Genomic DNA, 18,008 nt, shown 5'->3' with positions numbered 1-18,008 from the left:
TTTTTTTGTAAGGGGAATTTACATCTATAACGGGAATCTCCATTTTAAGGGTGCCTCTCTCTCTGTACCAGGAGGAGAAGGATAACTCTTGTCAATGGAGAATGCACTGCCTTAAATCTGCCTAACAAATCTTACCCTTGTTTACTATACCTTTCCTGGTCACCTTCCCAAAACTTGCCTCCCCTGCTCAGAGGCCCCCAATCACTTTTCCTTTGTCGGTATTATTAAAAGAAAAACTTCAGACAAATTAAATTTAAAAGAGATTGATTGAGTAAAGAATGATTCCCCAGTTGGGCAGCTCTGAGAACCAGAATAGGTTCAGAGCAACTCTGTTTGCTGTCACATGGTGGGATAATATTTATGGACAGAAAAAGGAAAGTGACATACAGAAAATGGAAATGAGGTACAAAAGCAGCCACGTTAGTTACAACGTATTTGTCTTATTTGAGCAGGGTTTGAACAATTGGCCATCAGTGATTGGCCAAAACTCTGTGATTGGCTCAAGAGTAGGTTACAGTCTGTTTACACATCCAGTTAGGTTACAGTTCCCTATTTTTGGAGAACTTTTAGTCCAAAGTTAAAAAATAAAAGGAGTCAGCTTTAACATAATTAACCATATATAAGCCTAAATTCTATTTTTTTGTTTTTGTTTTTTTTTTTTAGATGGAGTCCCACTGTGTCACCCAGGCTGGAGTGGAGCGGCAGGATCTCGGCTCACTGCAACCTCCACCTCCTGGTTTCAAGAGATTCTCCAGCCTCAGCCTCCTGAGTAGCTGGGACTGTAGGTGCATGCCACCATGCCCAGCTAATTTTTGTATTTTTAGTAGAGATGGGGTTTCACCATGTTAGCCAGGATGGTTTCGATCTCCTGACCTCATGATCCTCCCACCTCGGCCTCCCAAAGTGCTGGGATTACAGGCATGAACCACCACACCTGGCCCTATAAGCCTAAATTCTAAACACTCCTTTGAGTTACTCATTTCTGGGTATTTCCTCGTGTTACATGTGCAAATACACATGTTGTTACCAGTGGCAAATCCAACAGGTCTACAGCGAACTCAATCCTTGCCTCCTTGGAGGAAAGAATTCAGCCACAGGGCAGAAGTAGTTTCAAGGCAGAGGGAGAAACTGAGGCAAGTTTTAGAACAGAAGTGAGAGTTTATTATAAACTTTTAAAGCAGGAATGAAAGGAAGTAAATTTCAACTTGGAAGAGGGCCAAGACAGTGACTTGATTGATCCAAGTGCCCCATCCAGCCCTTGACTTGAGATTTTATACACTGGCATGGTTCCAGGGTTTTCATTTCTCCTCCCCTGATTTTTCCCTTGGGGTGGGCTGTCTGCATATGCAGTGGCCTGCCAGCACTTGGGAAGGGCCACATGCACGGTATGTTTACTAAAGTTGTGCACATGTTCATTCCAGGTATTTTTCTCTTACCAGTTAACAGTTGAGCATTCCTAGAGGAAGGTCATATACCAGCTGAACTTTGCCATTTTGCCTCTTAGTGTGAATGTGTGAGCCCACTAATCCAACTTCTGAGATCTTATCTGGAAGCAGCTCATCATCAGCTTCAGGTGTGTTCTGTCTACTGGGAGACTGTCTTCCCTGGCACTGGCTGTGACCAAGTGTTATTTTAGAGAGACAGTTTAACAATGGCCTGACCATCACCTGTGGTCACCTGACACTCCTAGGGCGTGGGGGTGGGTGGCTCTCCTGTCCTGCTCATGTCTGCCTAACTACCTACTCTATGTTAACAAATTTCACTTGGTTTTCCTCTTATTAATCTCTTTTGTTACAAAGACTCAGCCAGGAATCCAGAAGGATGAAAGGAAGAAAGATTTTTCTTCTCTTCTAGTGACTAAAATTAAAGCTGAGTTTTTGTCAACCTAAAAGGAAGAGGCTGTGGCACAAGACATAATTTAACGAGTTTTCTTGAGTCAAAATGAGGACAGTTGCCTGGAAAACTCAAAACCAAGTAACCTTGGATATCAGCTCATTGGGCCTTTGTTAGAAGCAAGATTTTAAAAGCAAAAAAGGGGAACAGGCCAGGTGCTGTGGCTCATGCCTGTAACCCCAAAACTTTGGGGAGGCTGAGATGAGAGGATCACTTGAGGCCAGAAGTTTGACACCAGCTTAGGCAACATAACAAGAACCTATTTCTACAAAAATGATAAGCACAATCTTAATAATAAAATTACTCAGGCATGGTGGTGCATGCCTGTAGTCACAGATACTTGGGTGGCTGAGACAGAAGGATCATTCAAGCCCAGGAGTTCAAGGCTGCAGTGAGCTATGATCACGCCACTGCACTTCAGCCTGAGTGACAGAGTAAGACCCTGCCTCTTAAACAAAAAAAAAAAACAAAAGTGTCCATTCTAAACATGGTTTTTTTTTTTTTAAATCATTTCAACTTTTATTTTAGATTCAGGCAGTACATGTGCAGGTTTGTTACATGGGTACATTACATGATGCTGCAGTTTGGGTATAAACAATCCCTCACCCAAGTAGTGAGCACAGCACCCAGTATTTAGTCAACTCTTGCCCCTCCCTCTCCCTCCCCACCAGTGGTCCCCAGTGTCTGCTGTCACCATCTTTACGTCCTTGAGTACCTAACATTTAGCCTCCACGTATAAGTGCAAACATGCGGTGTTTGGTTTTCTGTTCTTGCACTAAACATGGTTTTGATATTTTTAGGCCAGTTGAAACTATCAATAAAGGAAAATATAAATAAATGTTCAAAATGGAAACTTGTCAATACTGTTTTCAAAAGTACCTATAATTTTCATATTTTGAAATAAAATCTTGATATTAAATACACCATTGCAAAAATATTAAGATAAAATATTTGCATGAATAAAGAAAAGCAAAACCTATTAATACATAATGATAAAGTACTATGCCAGTGTTAAAATAAAAACTTGAGACAAATTAAATCAACAGAGCTTAACTGAGCAAAGAATGATTCATGAAGGGGGCAGGCCCCAAAATCAGAACATGTTCAGAAAGACTCTGTCATTACAACCAACAAGTAGTCAAACAACATTAATGGACAGAGAAAAGGAAATGCGGTACAGAAACAGCTCCATTGGTTGCAACTCAGTGCAGCCTTATTTGAACCTGGTTTAAACAGTTAACCACCTACGATTGGCTGAAGCTCGGCTGCTCTGATTGGCTAAGACTCAGCTATTCGTTACGAAACCATACTTATAAATTAGGCTTTCAATTTGTTTACATACTGAGTTAGATTGCAGTTTGTTATACAGAACTGGTATGGAGGCCTCTAAAGCCGAAATTTACTTTGATTTAACACCAGTCTAACAATCAATATTAAAAGTAATCTGAAATTAGAATAACCATAAAACAGAAGTTCAGGATTAACCTGAAGGCAAAGCTATAAACCAGGTTAAAAGCATATAAATTAGCCTTGTAATTCTAAAGATAATAATTATAGAAGTAGCTGACATTTACTGAACGCTAACTCTATGCTTGACATGTATTCATTATAATGTTATCTCTAATACAATCTTTATAATCACCCTCTGAAATGGAGTTTCAATAACTATTTCCATTATTCAAATGATGAAGCTGGGTTAAAGATATTAACTAACTTACCTAAGTTAGATAAGTTCATACTTACCTAACTTACATGTACTCGTACAGTGTATACCTAATACAAGTATGGGCCGGGCACGTTGGCTCATGCCTGTAATCCTAGCATTTGGGGAGGCCGAGGCAGGCAGATCACATGAGGTCAGGAGTTTGAAACCAGCCTGGGCAACATGGTGAAAACCTGGCTCCATTAAAAATACAAAAAAAAAATTAGCTGGGCATGGTGGCGGATGCCTGTAGTCCCAGCTACTCCGGAAGCTGAGGCAGGTCAATCGCTTGAGCCTGGGTGGGGGAGGTTGCAGTGAGCCAAGATCATAGCACTGCACTCCAGCCTGGGCAACAGAGCAAGACTCTGTCACAAAAACAAAACAAAACAAAACAAGTATCCTTGTACTAAGTGCTTTAGCCACAATTTGAATCCCAACCAGCTTGACTACAAAGACCTCTCTCATGAGTAAAATAATTTGGGAGCAAGATATGATCATTACAGCCTCCAATTACTAAGCATCTAATACCACATAGCTTGAGAGTTACATAGGCGAGAGTTACATAGGGCTTAGCATAGTGCCTACTATCCTCCAGGCAGTCAATATTTGTTGAATGAATATTTACTTCCTACTTCCAAAAAGCATTTCCTTATATTGTTCTTAACTATTCAGCACATTGGTGTGGCTAGCCCAGGGTACCTTCCCATCTAGATAAAATGAAAGTCGCAGTGACTGAGATATTCTTCCTTGGCTCTCTTGGTTCTAGGCTTCATGCAGACCACTCACTGCCCGTTTCTTCTGCCAGTGCATTGCTGCAGTAGTATACTGTTTGGATGAGTTACAACTTTCTTCACATTAATTACTCTGATTAACTCCTACGAAGGTTGTGCTTGCAGTATAGCTCCTCTGACTACACTAGGAAGTCCCCTTCTCCTCAACAAGGATGTTAGTGGCCCTTTCTTGGGTTGGGCTATCTTTACCCTTCCCTGCTCTGACCTATTTATGATGATTCTTTAATTTCAGAGGATTGGCCTCATCCTTAAATCCCAACTATAACCCTTATATGGAGCTTCTAGCCCACTATAATGGGCTGGGCTTTTTTGTTTGTTTGTTTGTTTGTTTTTTCCTTTCCTTTTTCAAGAATTGGGGTGAGGCTTAGTCATTTACTTTTAAAGACTTAGTAAGTTAGTAAAGTTAAAATGGGTGAATTAGTAAATATTAGACAGGAACATCTAATTTTAAGCAGAGCAGATGACATACAATTATTCTAAAAGAAAAACAAGAAGGGCAGCGGAAAAGAAGGAAATTTAAAAATAGAGAAAGAGGAAGAAGACCAGCAAGAGCCTAAAGAAGCGAAATCTGTGAAACCTAAAAAGGAAAAGTTTTTACGTATTGTTCTTTCCGAAGAAAACCAGGGTTTGTGTTAAAGGCCAGACTTTCGAGATGTTTCTGATATACTAAAGAACAAGTAAGAATGGAAAGGAGGCCAGGCGTGGTGGCTCACGCCTGTAATCCCAGCAGTTTTGGGGGCCCAGGCGGGTGGATCACGAGGCAGGAAATCAAGAACATCTTGGCCAACATGGTAGAGGCCAACATGGCCAAGTAGAGGCTGTCTCCTCTACTAAAAATACAAAAATTAGCTTGGCATGGTGGCGTGTGCCTGTAATCCTAGCTACTTGGGAGGCTGAGGCAGGAGAATCACTTGAACCCAGGAGGCAGAGGTTGCAGTGAGCCAAGATAGCACCATTGCACTCCAGCCTGGGTGACAAGAGCGAAACTCCACCTCAAAAAAAAAAAAAAAAAAAAAGAAGAATGAAAAGGAATGGCCAGGTGCGGTGGCTCACGCCTGTAATCCCAGCACTTTGGGAGGCCGAGGCGGGTGGATCACCTGAGGTCAGGAGATCGAGACCATCCTGGCTAACACGGTGAAACCTCCTCTCTACTAAAACACAAAAAATTAGCCAGGTGTGGTGGCATGCACCTGTAGTCCTACTTATACGGGAGGCTGAGGCAGGAGAATCGCTTGAACCCAAGAGGCAGAGGTTCAACCGAGATCACGTCACTGCACTCCAGCCAGGGCGACAGAGCGAGACTCTATCTCAAAAAAAAAAAGAAAAAAGGAAAGGAAATAGAAAAATAGCAGCCTTATCAAAATATAGAAGGTTCAGCAGCTGTGTACACCTGTTGAGAAGCTGATGGGGACCGGAATCCTAAATTATTGCAACAGTTAATTCTACTTTTGTATCTTTTTATATCTTTGTCATGGGAAACGAGTTAATGTGTATTTTATTCACTTTATTCCCAGATACTTCAATATTATGATATATTTTTCTTCTTAAAGATATTTTACGGCCAGGTGCAGTGGCTCATACCTGCAATCCTAGCACTTTGGGAGGCCAAGGCAGGAGGATTGCTTGAGGCCAGGAGTTCGAGACCACCCTGGGAAACATAGTAAAACCCCATCTCTACAAAAATTTTTTTAAAAAATTTTAATTAGCCAGATGTAGCCAGGCATAGTGGCAGGCGCCTGTAATCCCAGCTACTTGGGAGACTGAGTCAAGAGAATCACTTGAACCTGGGAGGCAGAGGTTGCAATGAGCCAAGACCTCACCACTGCACTCCAGCCTGGGTGACAGAGCGAGACTCCATCTCAAAAAAAAAAAAAAAAAAAGAAAGAAAGACAATTAGCCAGATGTGGTGGTACGTGCCTGTAGTCCCAGCTGCTCAGGAGGCTAAGGTGGGAGGAACATTTGAGCTAGGAAGTTCAGGCGGTTGAGCCATGATTGTGCCACTGCACTCCAGCCTGGGTGACATATCAAGATCCTGTTTCTAAAAATATATGCAGATGTTTTATTTTAAACGTGTGTGTTTGTATGTGTGTGTGTATTATGTAGACCATTTCTTTTTTGTTTTTTATTTTAGTAATTTTTTTTTCATTTTTACTTTGCAGGAGCAAGATCTAAACCATTTCTAATAAATGAAGTTAAAGAAGACTGTGATTTTTATGCCAAACTCCATTTTTCCCTCTTCTTGGGAACTGTCTGGATGGTATTTTCCAGTTGGATGTGCTGCACGTGACATGTTCTGGAGAGAGCAGAAGTGACAGATGCCACCTCAGCATGTGCACTCTGCTCCCTCTCATCAGACCAGACATGACTACAGACTGTCATTGTGCAGATGGTGACAGTCCCTGGGGGGCAGAGCTGCCCTTCTGACTGCACTGCTCCCCTTGGAAGAGTTAAGTGAGAAAGAAAGAAACTTTTTGTTATAACAGCTTGGCCTAACACAACTGTACTGTCTATGCTTGCAAGGTCATGTTGCCTTCCAAATCAGTAGAGCCATCGCGGCAAATCACATTCTGAGCAGTACTAGCTTCTGCCTACAGTCACGATCAAGAAAATGAACAGGGACCAGGTGGGGTGGCTCACACCTGGAATCCCAACTTTGGAAGGCTGAGTTAGGCAGATCACCCGAGGTCAGGTGTTCGAGACCAGCCTGGCCAACATGATGAAACCTTCTGTCTACTAAAAACACACGCACACACAAACACACACACACACACGCAAATTAGCCAGGTGTGTTGGCAGACGCTTGTAATCCCAACTACTTGGGAAGTTGAGGCAGAAGAATCGCTTGAACCCAGGAGGCAAAGGTTTCAGTGAGCCGAAACTGCATCACTGCACTCCAGCCTGGGCGACAGAGCAAGACTACATCAAAAAAAAAAAAAAAAAAAAAAAAAGAAAACAAGAAAGAAAGAAAGAGAAAGAGAGAGAGAAAGAGAAAGAAAAGTGAAGGAAGGAAGGAAGGAAGGAAGGAAGGAGGGAGGGAGGGAGGGAGGGAGGGAAGGAAGGAAGGAAGGAACTGGTAATGAAAAATCAGTCAAAGAATGACTTTATATTGACAAGTTTATATTGACAAGTTTAACATACATCTTAAATCTGTTTCTTCTTTGGCCTAGAATTCTGTGTAAGCAGTTACTGAGGTTTCTGTACCTACTGTTTATGGAGACATGAGCATTGTTTAGATTTAGTAAACAGCAAAAGCATTAACTGTTTATTCCCTTTAGGTCTAGTCAGTGCTTTTCAGCAAGATGGCAAAGGTAGCAAAGTAACAGCTAAGAATTTCCTGACTGCAGTTGTCCACTTAACTGTGGCATTTCCTTCTTCTTTCGTTCCTATTACATCACTAGTGTAGCTTGTATTTCACTGTGAGAAACAAAAAGCGTGAATGTTTCCTGTTTGTCATCAGAACTGAAAGCCTTATTTGAATTTATCTTACAAATTGACTGCAGAAGTGTCACATGACACATTGGTATAAATTCCCTTCACAAGTACCTATTTTGCACACCAGCTTTTTGTACCTATAAGCTAAGAAATACAACTACTTTGTCCATCCCTAAAATTATTCAAACAGACAACCTCTAGTCTAGGTGGAACATTTGTTAGGACTCAATCATTACTTCAAGCATATATCATTAAGGCTAAATCTCTATACACTGACATTCTACTTGGCATCCTCACTTGCTAAAATAATTCCAGTTTCAAGTATAAAATGTCCTGTGTGTGTAGGTTTTTTCCCCTACTTTAACTGCTTTAAAATACAAAATTCATAGACCCCACAGGAATTAATTCATCCTTTGCTTTTTTCAAATTGTCAAAATCTACTTGTCAGCATATTAATGCAAGGGTATTTACTGACTCTATTAAACACTAATCAATATGAGAAAAAATATTTTACTCTAATGAAAAAGGAAGTTCAGGAGGAAGACTAACTTTCTTACCTATGTAGATGTAATATACACACATTAAAGAAGAATTAGGGAGAGGAAATTCAAAGATAACTGTCATATCTGTACTGGACCCATCTGTGCACACTTTGATTTGGAGTCTGCATGAGGACCTAATATTTGAATTCCCTTGTAATTACCGCAGCTTTGTGGACCAGAAAACTAATAAAAAATGTATAAACAAACTAGGTGTGGTGGCTCACACCTGTCATTCCAGTGACTTGGTAGGCTGAGGTGGGAGGATTGCTTGAGGCCTGGGCAACACAGTGAGACCCTGTCTCTATATTTAAATATATATATGTCAGCCATGGTGGCTCATGCCTGTAATCCCAGCACTTTGGGAAGTCAAGGTGGGTGGACTGCTTGAGGCCAGGAGTTCAAAACCAGCCAGGACAACATAGTGAGACCCCATCTCTACAAAAGAAAAAAAAAATTAGCCAGATGTGGTGGCCTACCCCTGTGGTCCCAGCTACTCCAGAGGCTGAGGTAGGAGAATTGCTTGATCCCAGAAGGTCGAGGCTGCAATGAACTGGGACTGCACCACTGCACTCCATCCTGGGTGACAAAGAGCAAGACCCTATCTCAAAAATGACATAATTAAAAATTTATAAACAGGATGGGAACAGTGGCTCATGCCTAATCCCAGCAACTCAGGAGGCCCAGATAGGAAGATTGCTTGAGCCCAGGAATTCAAGACCAGCATGGGCAACGTAATGCCAGCTACTCAAGAGGCTGAAGCAGGACGATTGCTTAAGCCCAGGAGTTTAAGGCTGCAGTGAGCTATGATCATGCCACCACACTCCAGCCTGGGTGACAGGTCAAGATCCTAGCCCTAAAAAAAAAAAATAATAATAATAAAATAAAGGTATAAATAGAAGAAAGACAACGGCAGGGACACACTATGAAGGATTATATATGGTAGGGAGGAAACAAAATATTAACTAGGCCATGACAAATCAGCTCCAATTTTGAGATTTAATATAGCCAACCCATTTGTTTTCTGAATATGTCACTGCACATACTCAGAGATCCCTTAATCAGACAAATCCAGGATATCATTAAACAATGAAAAAAGAAGACAATGCAAGCAGCAAAAAAGCACTCTGGTTGACCAAAAACTAAAGCTTAAACACATTACTTACAGCAGAGCATCACAGTTCTGAATTAGAAACTCATTTCTAGTATGACAGGTTGTGTTATTTAAAAAAGAGAAACCCATTTCTTATGATTTTAGAGTCAATTCTGACAAGCACATTGATTAGTGTCTCTAACTGAACATAGAAAATCATAGTGGCAATTGAGGTTGGAAAGTGACAATGGTAAGAGCTTTTATAATGCGAGGAAGTAGACAGGAAAAGTATAATCACAAAGATAAAATTCCCAGCACTAGCTGGGCGTGGTGGCTCAGGCCAGTAAACCAAGCACTCTGGGAGGCTGAAGGGTGAGGATCACTTGAGCTCAGGAGTTTGAGACCCCATCTCTACCAAAAATAATAATAAAAAAATTAGCCAGGGAGAGGCGCGGGATGGTGGCATGCACCTGTGGTTCCAGCTACTCAGGATGTTGAGATGGAAGGATCGCTTGAGCCCGGGAATTCAAGGCTGCAGTGAGCCATGATCATGCAACTGCACTCCAGCCTGGGCAACAGAGTGAGATCCCATCTTGAAACAAATTTAAAAAAAAAAAAGTCCTAGCACTCTGAGATCCCTTTAAGTACAAATGAACTGTCACATTTCAGCCATCTGCAAGCACTAAAGCACTAAAGGATTAAACCATATTTAGTTTTTTTGTTTTTTTTTTAGACGGAGTCTCACCCCGTTGCCCAGACTGGAGTGCAGTTGCGCTATCTCGGCTCACTGCAACCTCTGCCCCCCGGGGTTCCAGTGATTCTCCTGCCTCAGCCTCCCGAGTAGCTGGGACTACAGCTGTGAGCCACCACGCCCGGCTAATTTTTGTATTTTTTAGTAGAGGCAGGGTTTCCCCATACTGGCCAGGCTGGTCTCAAACTCCTGACCTTGTGATCTGCCCACCTTGGCCTCCCAAAGTGCTGGGATTACAGGCGTGAGCCACTGTGCCCAGCCTCATATTCGGTTATTTTATAAAGAAAAATTAGTACACCATAAATTACTTTTTTTTTTTTTTTGAGATGGAGTTTCGCTCTTGTTGCCCAGGCTGGAGTGCAATGGTGTGATCTCAGCTCACTGCAACCTCAACCTCCCGGGTTCAAGCGATTCTCCTGCCTCAGCCCCACTAGTAGCTGGGACTACAGGCACCTGCCACCACGCCCAGCTAATTTTTCTATTTTTATTAGAGATGGGGTTTCACCAGTGTTAGCCAGGCTGGTCTTGATCTCCTGACCTTGTGATCCGCCATCTCGGCCTCCCAAAGTGCTGGGATTACAGGCGTGAGCCACCGCGCCCGGCCTTGTGTTTCATATTTTACACAAAAAGGAACTGTTCAATTATTTAGAAAATTCAATTGTGAGAAACAAGGCTAGATAAGGTTTTACTGTAAGTTAACTGATGACAGTGAACTTTCCCTGACCTTTACTCACAGAATCATTGTCATTGACCTAATTTACAACAGGAAGAAATACATTTTTTTCCAACAGCTGTTCTGATCTGATTTACACTACTTGCCTTGGTCCCACTGACCAATGACATAAGCATGCAGCCAGTATTATTGAACACGGCAGTCGTAACTCATGCTTGAAATCTGTTCAACATTTCCTTCTCAACCAGGCTACAGAGAAAACAGTCACACTAGGAATTGCTAGAGACTGGATGTGGGATGGCAGTGACCCCCAAAGCAAAACAGAGCAAGTCATTTTGGAGAAGGCAATACCTTCAAGATCACAGCAGATTAGTGAAGTTCTATTTTTAAATAATTACAGTTGATCTGGTTTCTCAAGATGTTTGGAAGATGACAGAAAGATAAAATCAATGAATTCTCATTTTTGGTTTCAAAAACCATTTTGTCAGTTATAGAATTCAATACTGCAATATCTTTTTCTATTATTTGAGTTTAAAACGCGCATAATTACTTTGTCATTAATAATTCCCAGTACCTTTAGACTCAAGTTATTTTCATTTAATTTCACATCCTCCAACTAAATATTTTCCAAAGCTCCATTTCCCTTCAATTAATTCCTTCATTCAAAAATTTGGCGGGGCGTAGCGACTCATGCCTGCAATCCCAGCACTTTGGGAGGCCGACGAGGTGGGTGGATCACTCAAGGTCAGGAGTTGGAGACCAGCCTGGCCAACATGGCAAAACCTCGTCTCTAATATTAAAAATACAACGCCAGTCACAGTGGCTCACGTCTGTAATCCCAGCACTTTGGGAGGCCAAGGCAGGCGGATCACGAAGTCAGGGTATCGAGAACATCCTGACTGACATGGTGAAACCCCATCTCTACTAAAAATACAAAAAAAAAAAATTAGCTGGGCGTGGTGGCACGCACGTGTAGTCTCAGCTATTCAGGAGGCTGAGGCAGGAGAATCACTTGAACCCGGGAGGCGGAGGTTGCAGTGAACCAAGATCATGCCACTGCACTCCAGCCTGGGTGAGAGCGAGACTCCATCTCAAATAAATAAATAAATAATAAATAAAAATACAAAAAATTACTTGGGCGTGGTGGCAGGCACCTGTAATCCCAGCTACTCAGGAGGCTGAGGCAGGAGAACTGCTTGAACCCAGGAGGCGGAGGTTGCACTGAGCCAAGACCACACAATTGCACTCCAGGTTGGGCGACAAAGCAAGACTCTGTCTAAAAAGAAAAAAAGAAAAAAGCAATTTACTGAGCACTCGCTCTGCTAGGTACTTGGGTTTGAACCCAGGGATTCAACAGGGAATGTGCCTATTGAGCTTAGTAAATTTGGGAAATCAAACTGAATTAAATGTCATCTAGTTTCTCAGTGCCTCTTTGAGATAGTTATAGACATTCTAGGGATGTACAAAAAAATGACATCTGAACTTAGGATGTAACAAATAACTATTTAATGTGAACATGCTACATACTTGAATTTATCCAGTACATTTACCTACATATCAAATTATCAAACATCCAAAGGATTACAATCTATTTTTCTTCCCTAATGCCTTTCTTCCACATGAGCACTAAATGTCGTGGTAAAGTGCTAATGATTCTCAAAATGCAAAACTTGGAAAAAAATTGTGTAAGTTTAACTTTTTTTTTAGGAAGAGAAAAAGCACGTAAGATAAACTTGAACAAAGTAATGAAATTATCTCCAGATTTTCTTTTTCAAGGCTGAGTGTGTGATTCACACCTGTAATCCCAGCACTTTGGGAGGCTGAGGTGGGAGGATTGCCTGAGGCCAGGAGTTCAAGACCAGCCTGGGCAACACAGGGAGAACCCCCCCCCCCCCCACCTCCCCCGACCTCTATGAATAATAAAAAATTAGCTGAGCATGGTGGTACATGCCTGTAGTCCCAGCTACTCAGCAGCCAAGGTGAGAGGCTAACTTGAGCCCAGGAGATAGAGGCTGTAGTAAGCCACGATTGTGCCACTGCACTCCAGCCTGGGGGTCACGACAACACCCTGTCTCAAAAATAATAAACAAAATGTTAAAATTAAATTTAAAAACAGGACTGGGCATGGTGACTTATGCCTGTAATCCCACCACCTTGGGAGGCTGAGGCAGGAGGATCACTTAAGCTCAGGAATTTAAGACCAGCCTGGGCAACATAGTGAGACTACATCTCTACTAAAAATTTTTTTAAAAAATTAGCTGGGTGTGATGCTGGACGAGTGTTGTAGCCCCAGTTACTTAGGAGGCTGAGGTGGGAGAATCACTTGAGCTCTGAGGTTGAGGCTGCAGTGAGCCATGACTGTGCCATTGCACTCTAGCCTAGGTGACAGAGGGAGACCCTGTCTCAATAAAAACGTAAGAAAAAAGAAAAGAAATCAGGACTTGGAATCCTAATTTGAAAATGAAACAGAACACAGAGGAAGCTACCTAAAACAGTAATAGGCTTACAGAAGGCTTTTTAGGAATTCTTGTGTGTTCTACTCATACTTGTATAAAATTTTAAGCATCTCCAAATGTTATACAGCTCTAAATCAAGTGGAGAAAAGGGGTAGCCAGGTAATTCAAATAATAGAATTTCTTTCTTCCCAAATTACTTACTGAAGCCATGAAGCAAAACTTACCTACACAAAAATCCAGAGATCTGTGATTAGTAAACATTTAAACCGTTGACAAATTCTTCCCTTGATATTCAACGGCATCCTTCCAAGAATGTGGTTAACCAATGAACTCAATCAAGTTCAGTTGTGTCTATGACTGTGATGTCTAAATGACTAACTGAAAAGTAAAATATCCAAAATAGCTGCTTTTCTTATGCATTACACATACCCCAACATTATGCACACAGGTGCACCAACTTAGTCCATTTGCGCTACTGCAACAAAATACCTATAATTTATAAAGAACAGAAATTTGTATTTCTCACAGTCTGTTGGCTGGGAAGCCCAAGATCAAGGTGCTCGCAGGTTCTTCCACATCAGGCGGAGGCCCCTTCCTCACAGATGACACCATCTAGGTGTCCTCCTGTGGCAGAACGACAGAACAGCAAAATGGGCCTAAGCTAGTTGCTTCCAGACCTTTTTATAAAAGGCACTAATTCATTCATGAAGACAGAACGCTCATGCCTTGAATCACTTCCCCAAAAGCCCAACCTCTTAATACTACCATAATGGGGACGAACACATCAATTTGGGGTGGTGGGACACATATATTCAAACTATAGAATGCACTTTTCAACATCTTAAAACAGATTCCTGTGGTCTCAAGAGGCCAGACTAGACAAAAATTAGGGCATCTCTTTGGTTACTCTTTAAAACGTTAAACTCTATACTGAGAGTGAGTGGAATACAAAAGTATCACATTTAATTAGACATTCTGCTGGCTGACACAAAACTTGCACTTCCTTTTTCATTAGCCAATAGGTACAGCTATAAGTGTAGACAGAAACTATAATTAGAAATAATGAGAGCAATTTCTTGGATTACTCCACTTTTAAATTATATTTTATTCAGACTTATCCTTTGAAATTACTCATGATTAGCCTATCCTCTTCATGTGAGAATTTAGGAAACCTCTCTATTGCTGCAGCATCTTTATGGAAAAAAAAAATTGTGTACATGCATACGTGCAAGAAAGTTTCCTACAAACATCACAATTTAAAAACCACTCTATCCAAAAAGGCATTGTAAAAGTATAATTTTGCATTTTATTCATTCATTCCATCAGCTGGGAATTGCTTTATTGTACAAATACAGTTTTGTACAAAAAAATCACAAAATGTTACAAAATAAAAAAAGTACAAACTGCATTACTTAATAAATATGACTAAAAGTAGTTAAAGTGGCAATGAGATTGATTTTAAGTTGGAAACACTGTTTGACCCAGCAAACCATACAAGCTCTGTTTACAGACATTTCTACATTAATACAGGGCAATCCTATTTTGCCTTTTGAAAGAATGTAAAGAAATATTAAGACAGTGTTCTCCTGCTATAACTGCCCAGGTTGGCTCCAGACATTTATGCCATTAGTTTATAAATCTCTTAGCTGGATTCAAGAAGTTATATAAAGCAGGAGGCTTATCTTGTCACAGAGTTTTATACCATGTTAACATTCTCTTACAGCAAAGTGACAAATGTAAATAAAAACAACTGAGAGCACCAATCTACTCTACACATCAACCAGGGTACAGAATAATCATTCTGCCATCAGCAAATATCACTTTCATTCAAGTAAGACCTGCTACTATCCCTTAAAAGAGGAAAAACAAAACAAAACCAAAAAAAAAAAAAAAAACACAAAAAAACACCTTCCCACAACCTTCCATTAAGTAATTTTCTTTAAAAGATTCGCCATTTCTAGAAAAATAATGACTTCCAAAACAACAGCTCTGTTTCATCAAAATGGAATGGGCCAAACATCTGGTAACAAGAATGCATCAATATCCATTTGAAATAATTATCTAAGAATTGTGAAATTCAAATTTCAACAACATAAAATAACTACCAAATCACAAACTCTGTTCAAAATAATACATTTCATATAAAGCACTTCTCTGGATTTACGCCTGAAAGCTGTTTGTCAAAATGGAACACGTCATAGATGAAGGTACACCAGTTTTTAAAAATGTTGTGCAAAAATACATTTTTATAGAAAATAGACTACCAGGAATGAACAAATTTACACTGTGAGAAATCAGCTTGCAAATTAAGTAATGCTCACTTTATACAGCAAATTATAAATAGCAGTAAAATCACCCAAAGCTATCATGAAACATCATTTAGGTGCCCAGCAACCTCCAGCTCTGAGAAAACATTCAAAAAGATGATTAAGGCATTACACCTACAGTAAAATCTACTAGCAAGTTTGAAAGTGCTATTACCCTGATTAAAGTTCATGTGATTCTCCAAACACAAGTTATATATGCAATTATTCCCAGGGTGTAAGGTTTTGAGACATTTCAAGAGCATGCATTTTGTTCAATATACATTTTAGACAAGGATATGGCCATAGATTTGGCAAGTTCTTCGTCGCGTTTCCTTTGCACTTGAGTTTGTTTGCACCAGTTGTCGTACTCTGGGTTAGGATAGGAGTGATCAAATACAGCATCATAGTGTCCGTTACTGAGCCAACTGAGCCAAATACTAGGCCTCAGGGAATCCTCTGGGCCCAAATAATGAATCATGGTAGACACCGTGGGACTCTCCAGCCTCCCTCCAGTAGTTAAATGGATATTCACATTCAGCATCTGCCCCATGGCCAGCAACTCCGGGTAACCGGCCCATGCCCCGTCTTGGGCAGCAGCGATGATAAACTCCCCCACGTCCCCCTCAATCAGGGGGCTAAAGTGGTCGAGATGGTCGGCGATGTAGTGCACCGTCTGCTCCCTCAAATCCCGGTGCAGGCTCTGGTCCCCGTACACCGTCTTGCTGACAGCTCGGTAGAGGCAGTTGCCGTCTGGAATGATGTGGAATCGGTACTTATTCCTCTGCCGCAGGTACTTGTCCTGCTTCTCCACCTCGGCCAGGTACAGGGCCAGCTTCTCGTCTCTGGGATCCGACCTGGAGACGATCACCGGCTCCGCCGCGCTACTCGGGGCGGCCTCGATGCTCCGGGCGGGGGGTGCCTCGGCCTCTGGGTCGGGCCTCCGTGCCGCGTCCCCACCGGGCGCGTCGCAGCGGTCGCCGCCCCTCTCCCAGCCCCTGGGGCCCCTCTCCGCCGAGTGCTCTTCGCCCCACGGACCGGGGCCGGGATCGGGGCTCCCCGGGGTCGGCGCGGGGCCTCGGTGCTTGGCGGCGGCCAGGGCCTGGCGGTGCTCGCTCAGTCGGAAGTTCCGATCGGGCCCCTCCCGTGTAGCGTCCAAGCCCGCGGGCTCGGGGCAGTCGGGCCGCAGCAGCTCCTCCAGGAGCCAGGCCGAGGAGCCCCGCCGCGGCGGGACCGGGGCTGCGGGCGCCGGGGCCAGCAGGAGGCAGCGGCCGCGCGGGGCAGCGGTGGAGCCCGCGGCGCCGGGAACGGGATCGGGCCCGTGCAGCAGGAGCCTGTCGGCGCCCAGGGCCCGCACGGTGATCTGTGCGGTGGACGTGTAGTGCGGCGGCAGCGGCGGCTTGCAGGACGCGCCGGGCGGGCCGGCGGCGGCGGAGGCGGGCGCGGCGGCCCCGGACACCACCTCGAAGCAGGAGGAGAAGGCGGGCATCTTGGCGGCGGGGACAGCGGCGGCTTCCCGGTGCTCGGCGGCCGCGGCGGGCTGGCACTCACCGGTTTCGGGCTCGGGCGCGGCGCCGGCGGCTCCCGGGGGCTGCAGCGAGACCTTGAAGGGGGTAGCGGCGGCGGGTGGCGCGGGGGCGGCGGCCGTGGGACCCGGGGCCCCGGCGGGGTAGTGGGTGCAGACGCTGCTGTAGAGCTGCATGTCCCTGCCCGCCGCTCGGCCCCTTATAGGCGCGGCGAGCCCCGGAGCGGGGGACACACCCTCCGGGCCCGGGGGAGGGAGCCGGCGGAGCGCGGTGACCCAACGGCCCCAGAATAGAGATGAGCGAAAGGCCGCCGGCCGCCGCGAGTCAGCAGCCGCGAATAGCGCCCGGGTCCCGGCCAAATTCCTGCTGCGCCACAGCGCGGGGGGGCGGGGACGGGACGCGAGCTCGACCCCTGCCGGTGCGCTCGGCCCGCAGACCCGGGGCGCCGCGCCCGCTGCAGCTGCTTCGGCCCGCGGCGGCCGCTGGGGACTCACGGAGGAAGCCGCCCGCCCCGTTGGAGCGCGTCCCGCCGGCAAGGAGGAGCGCGGTGCGCGCGGAGGCCCGGGAGGCGGGGCCGCGGTTGTTTACCTCAGGCCTCGCGGCCGCGTCACGTGGACTCACTGGAATGCGCGGCTCTTTGCGGCGCCCGATTCAGCCGCGCCTGCTCGCCCCGCCCACTCCGGCCCGCGCCCCGCCCCCTACTGCGCTCCGCCGACGTCACCGGCGTGGCCCTCGGCGCGCGAGCGCGCGCGGGCGGGGCAAGGCCGGGGGCGCGGAGGCCTGAGCAGTCCTGGGATTCCTGGCTGGGCCTCCCGCCCACGTGACTCCCACGGACCGCTTCCCCCACCT

General features: G+C 44.3%; 1 protein-coding gene across 1 annotated transcript; it reads right to left on the bottom strand.

The window, feature by feature from the left end:
• Positions 1-14,613: 14,613 nt before the first annotated feature.
• OTUD1 (OTU deubiquitinase 1) lies at positions 14,614-17,772 on the bottom strand. Its single transcript, XM_004049164.5, has one exon. It carries the CDS (start codon positions 17,333-17,335, stop codon positions 15,890-15,892), a length of 1,446 nt encoding a protein of 481 aa, XP_004049212.1. The 5' UTR covers positions 17,336-17,772; the 3' UTR covers positions 14,614-15,889.
• Positions 17,773-18,008: the final 236 nt, after the last annotated feature.

Source organism: Gorilla gorilla, chromosome 8 (genome assembly GCF_029281585.2).
Source record: "Gorilla gorilla gorilla isolate KB3781 chromosome 8, NHGRI_mGorGor1-v2.1_pri, whole genome shotgun sequence".
In the NCBI taxonomy this organism is placed as follows: Eukaryota; Metazoa; Chordata; class Mammalia; order Primates; family Hominidae; genus Gorilla; species Gorilla gorilla.
The sequence above is the reverse complement of the archived record's forward strand: the minus strand, read 5'-3'. Positions and strand labels throughout refer to the sequence as shown.

Coding starts and splice junctions, on each gene's coding strand:
- OTUD1 (XM_004049164.5), bottom strand. CDS start 17,335: ATGCAGCTCTACAGCAGCGTCTGCACCCACTACCCCGCCGGGGCCCCG.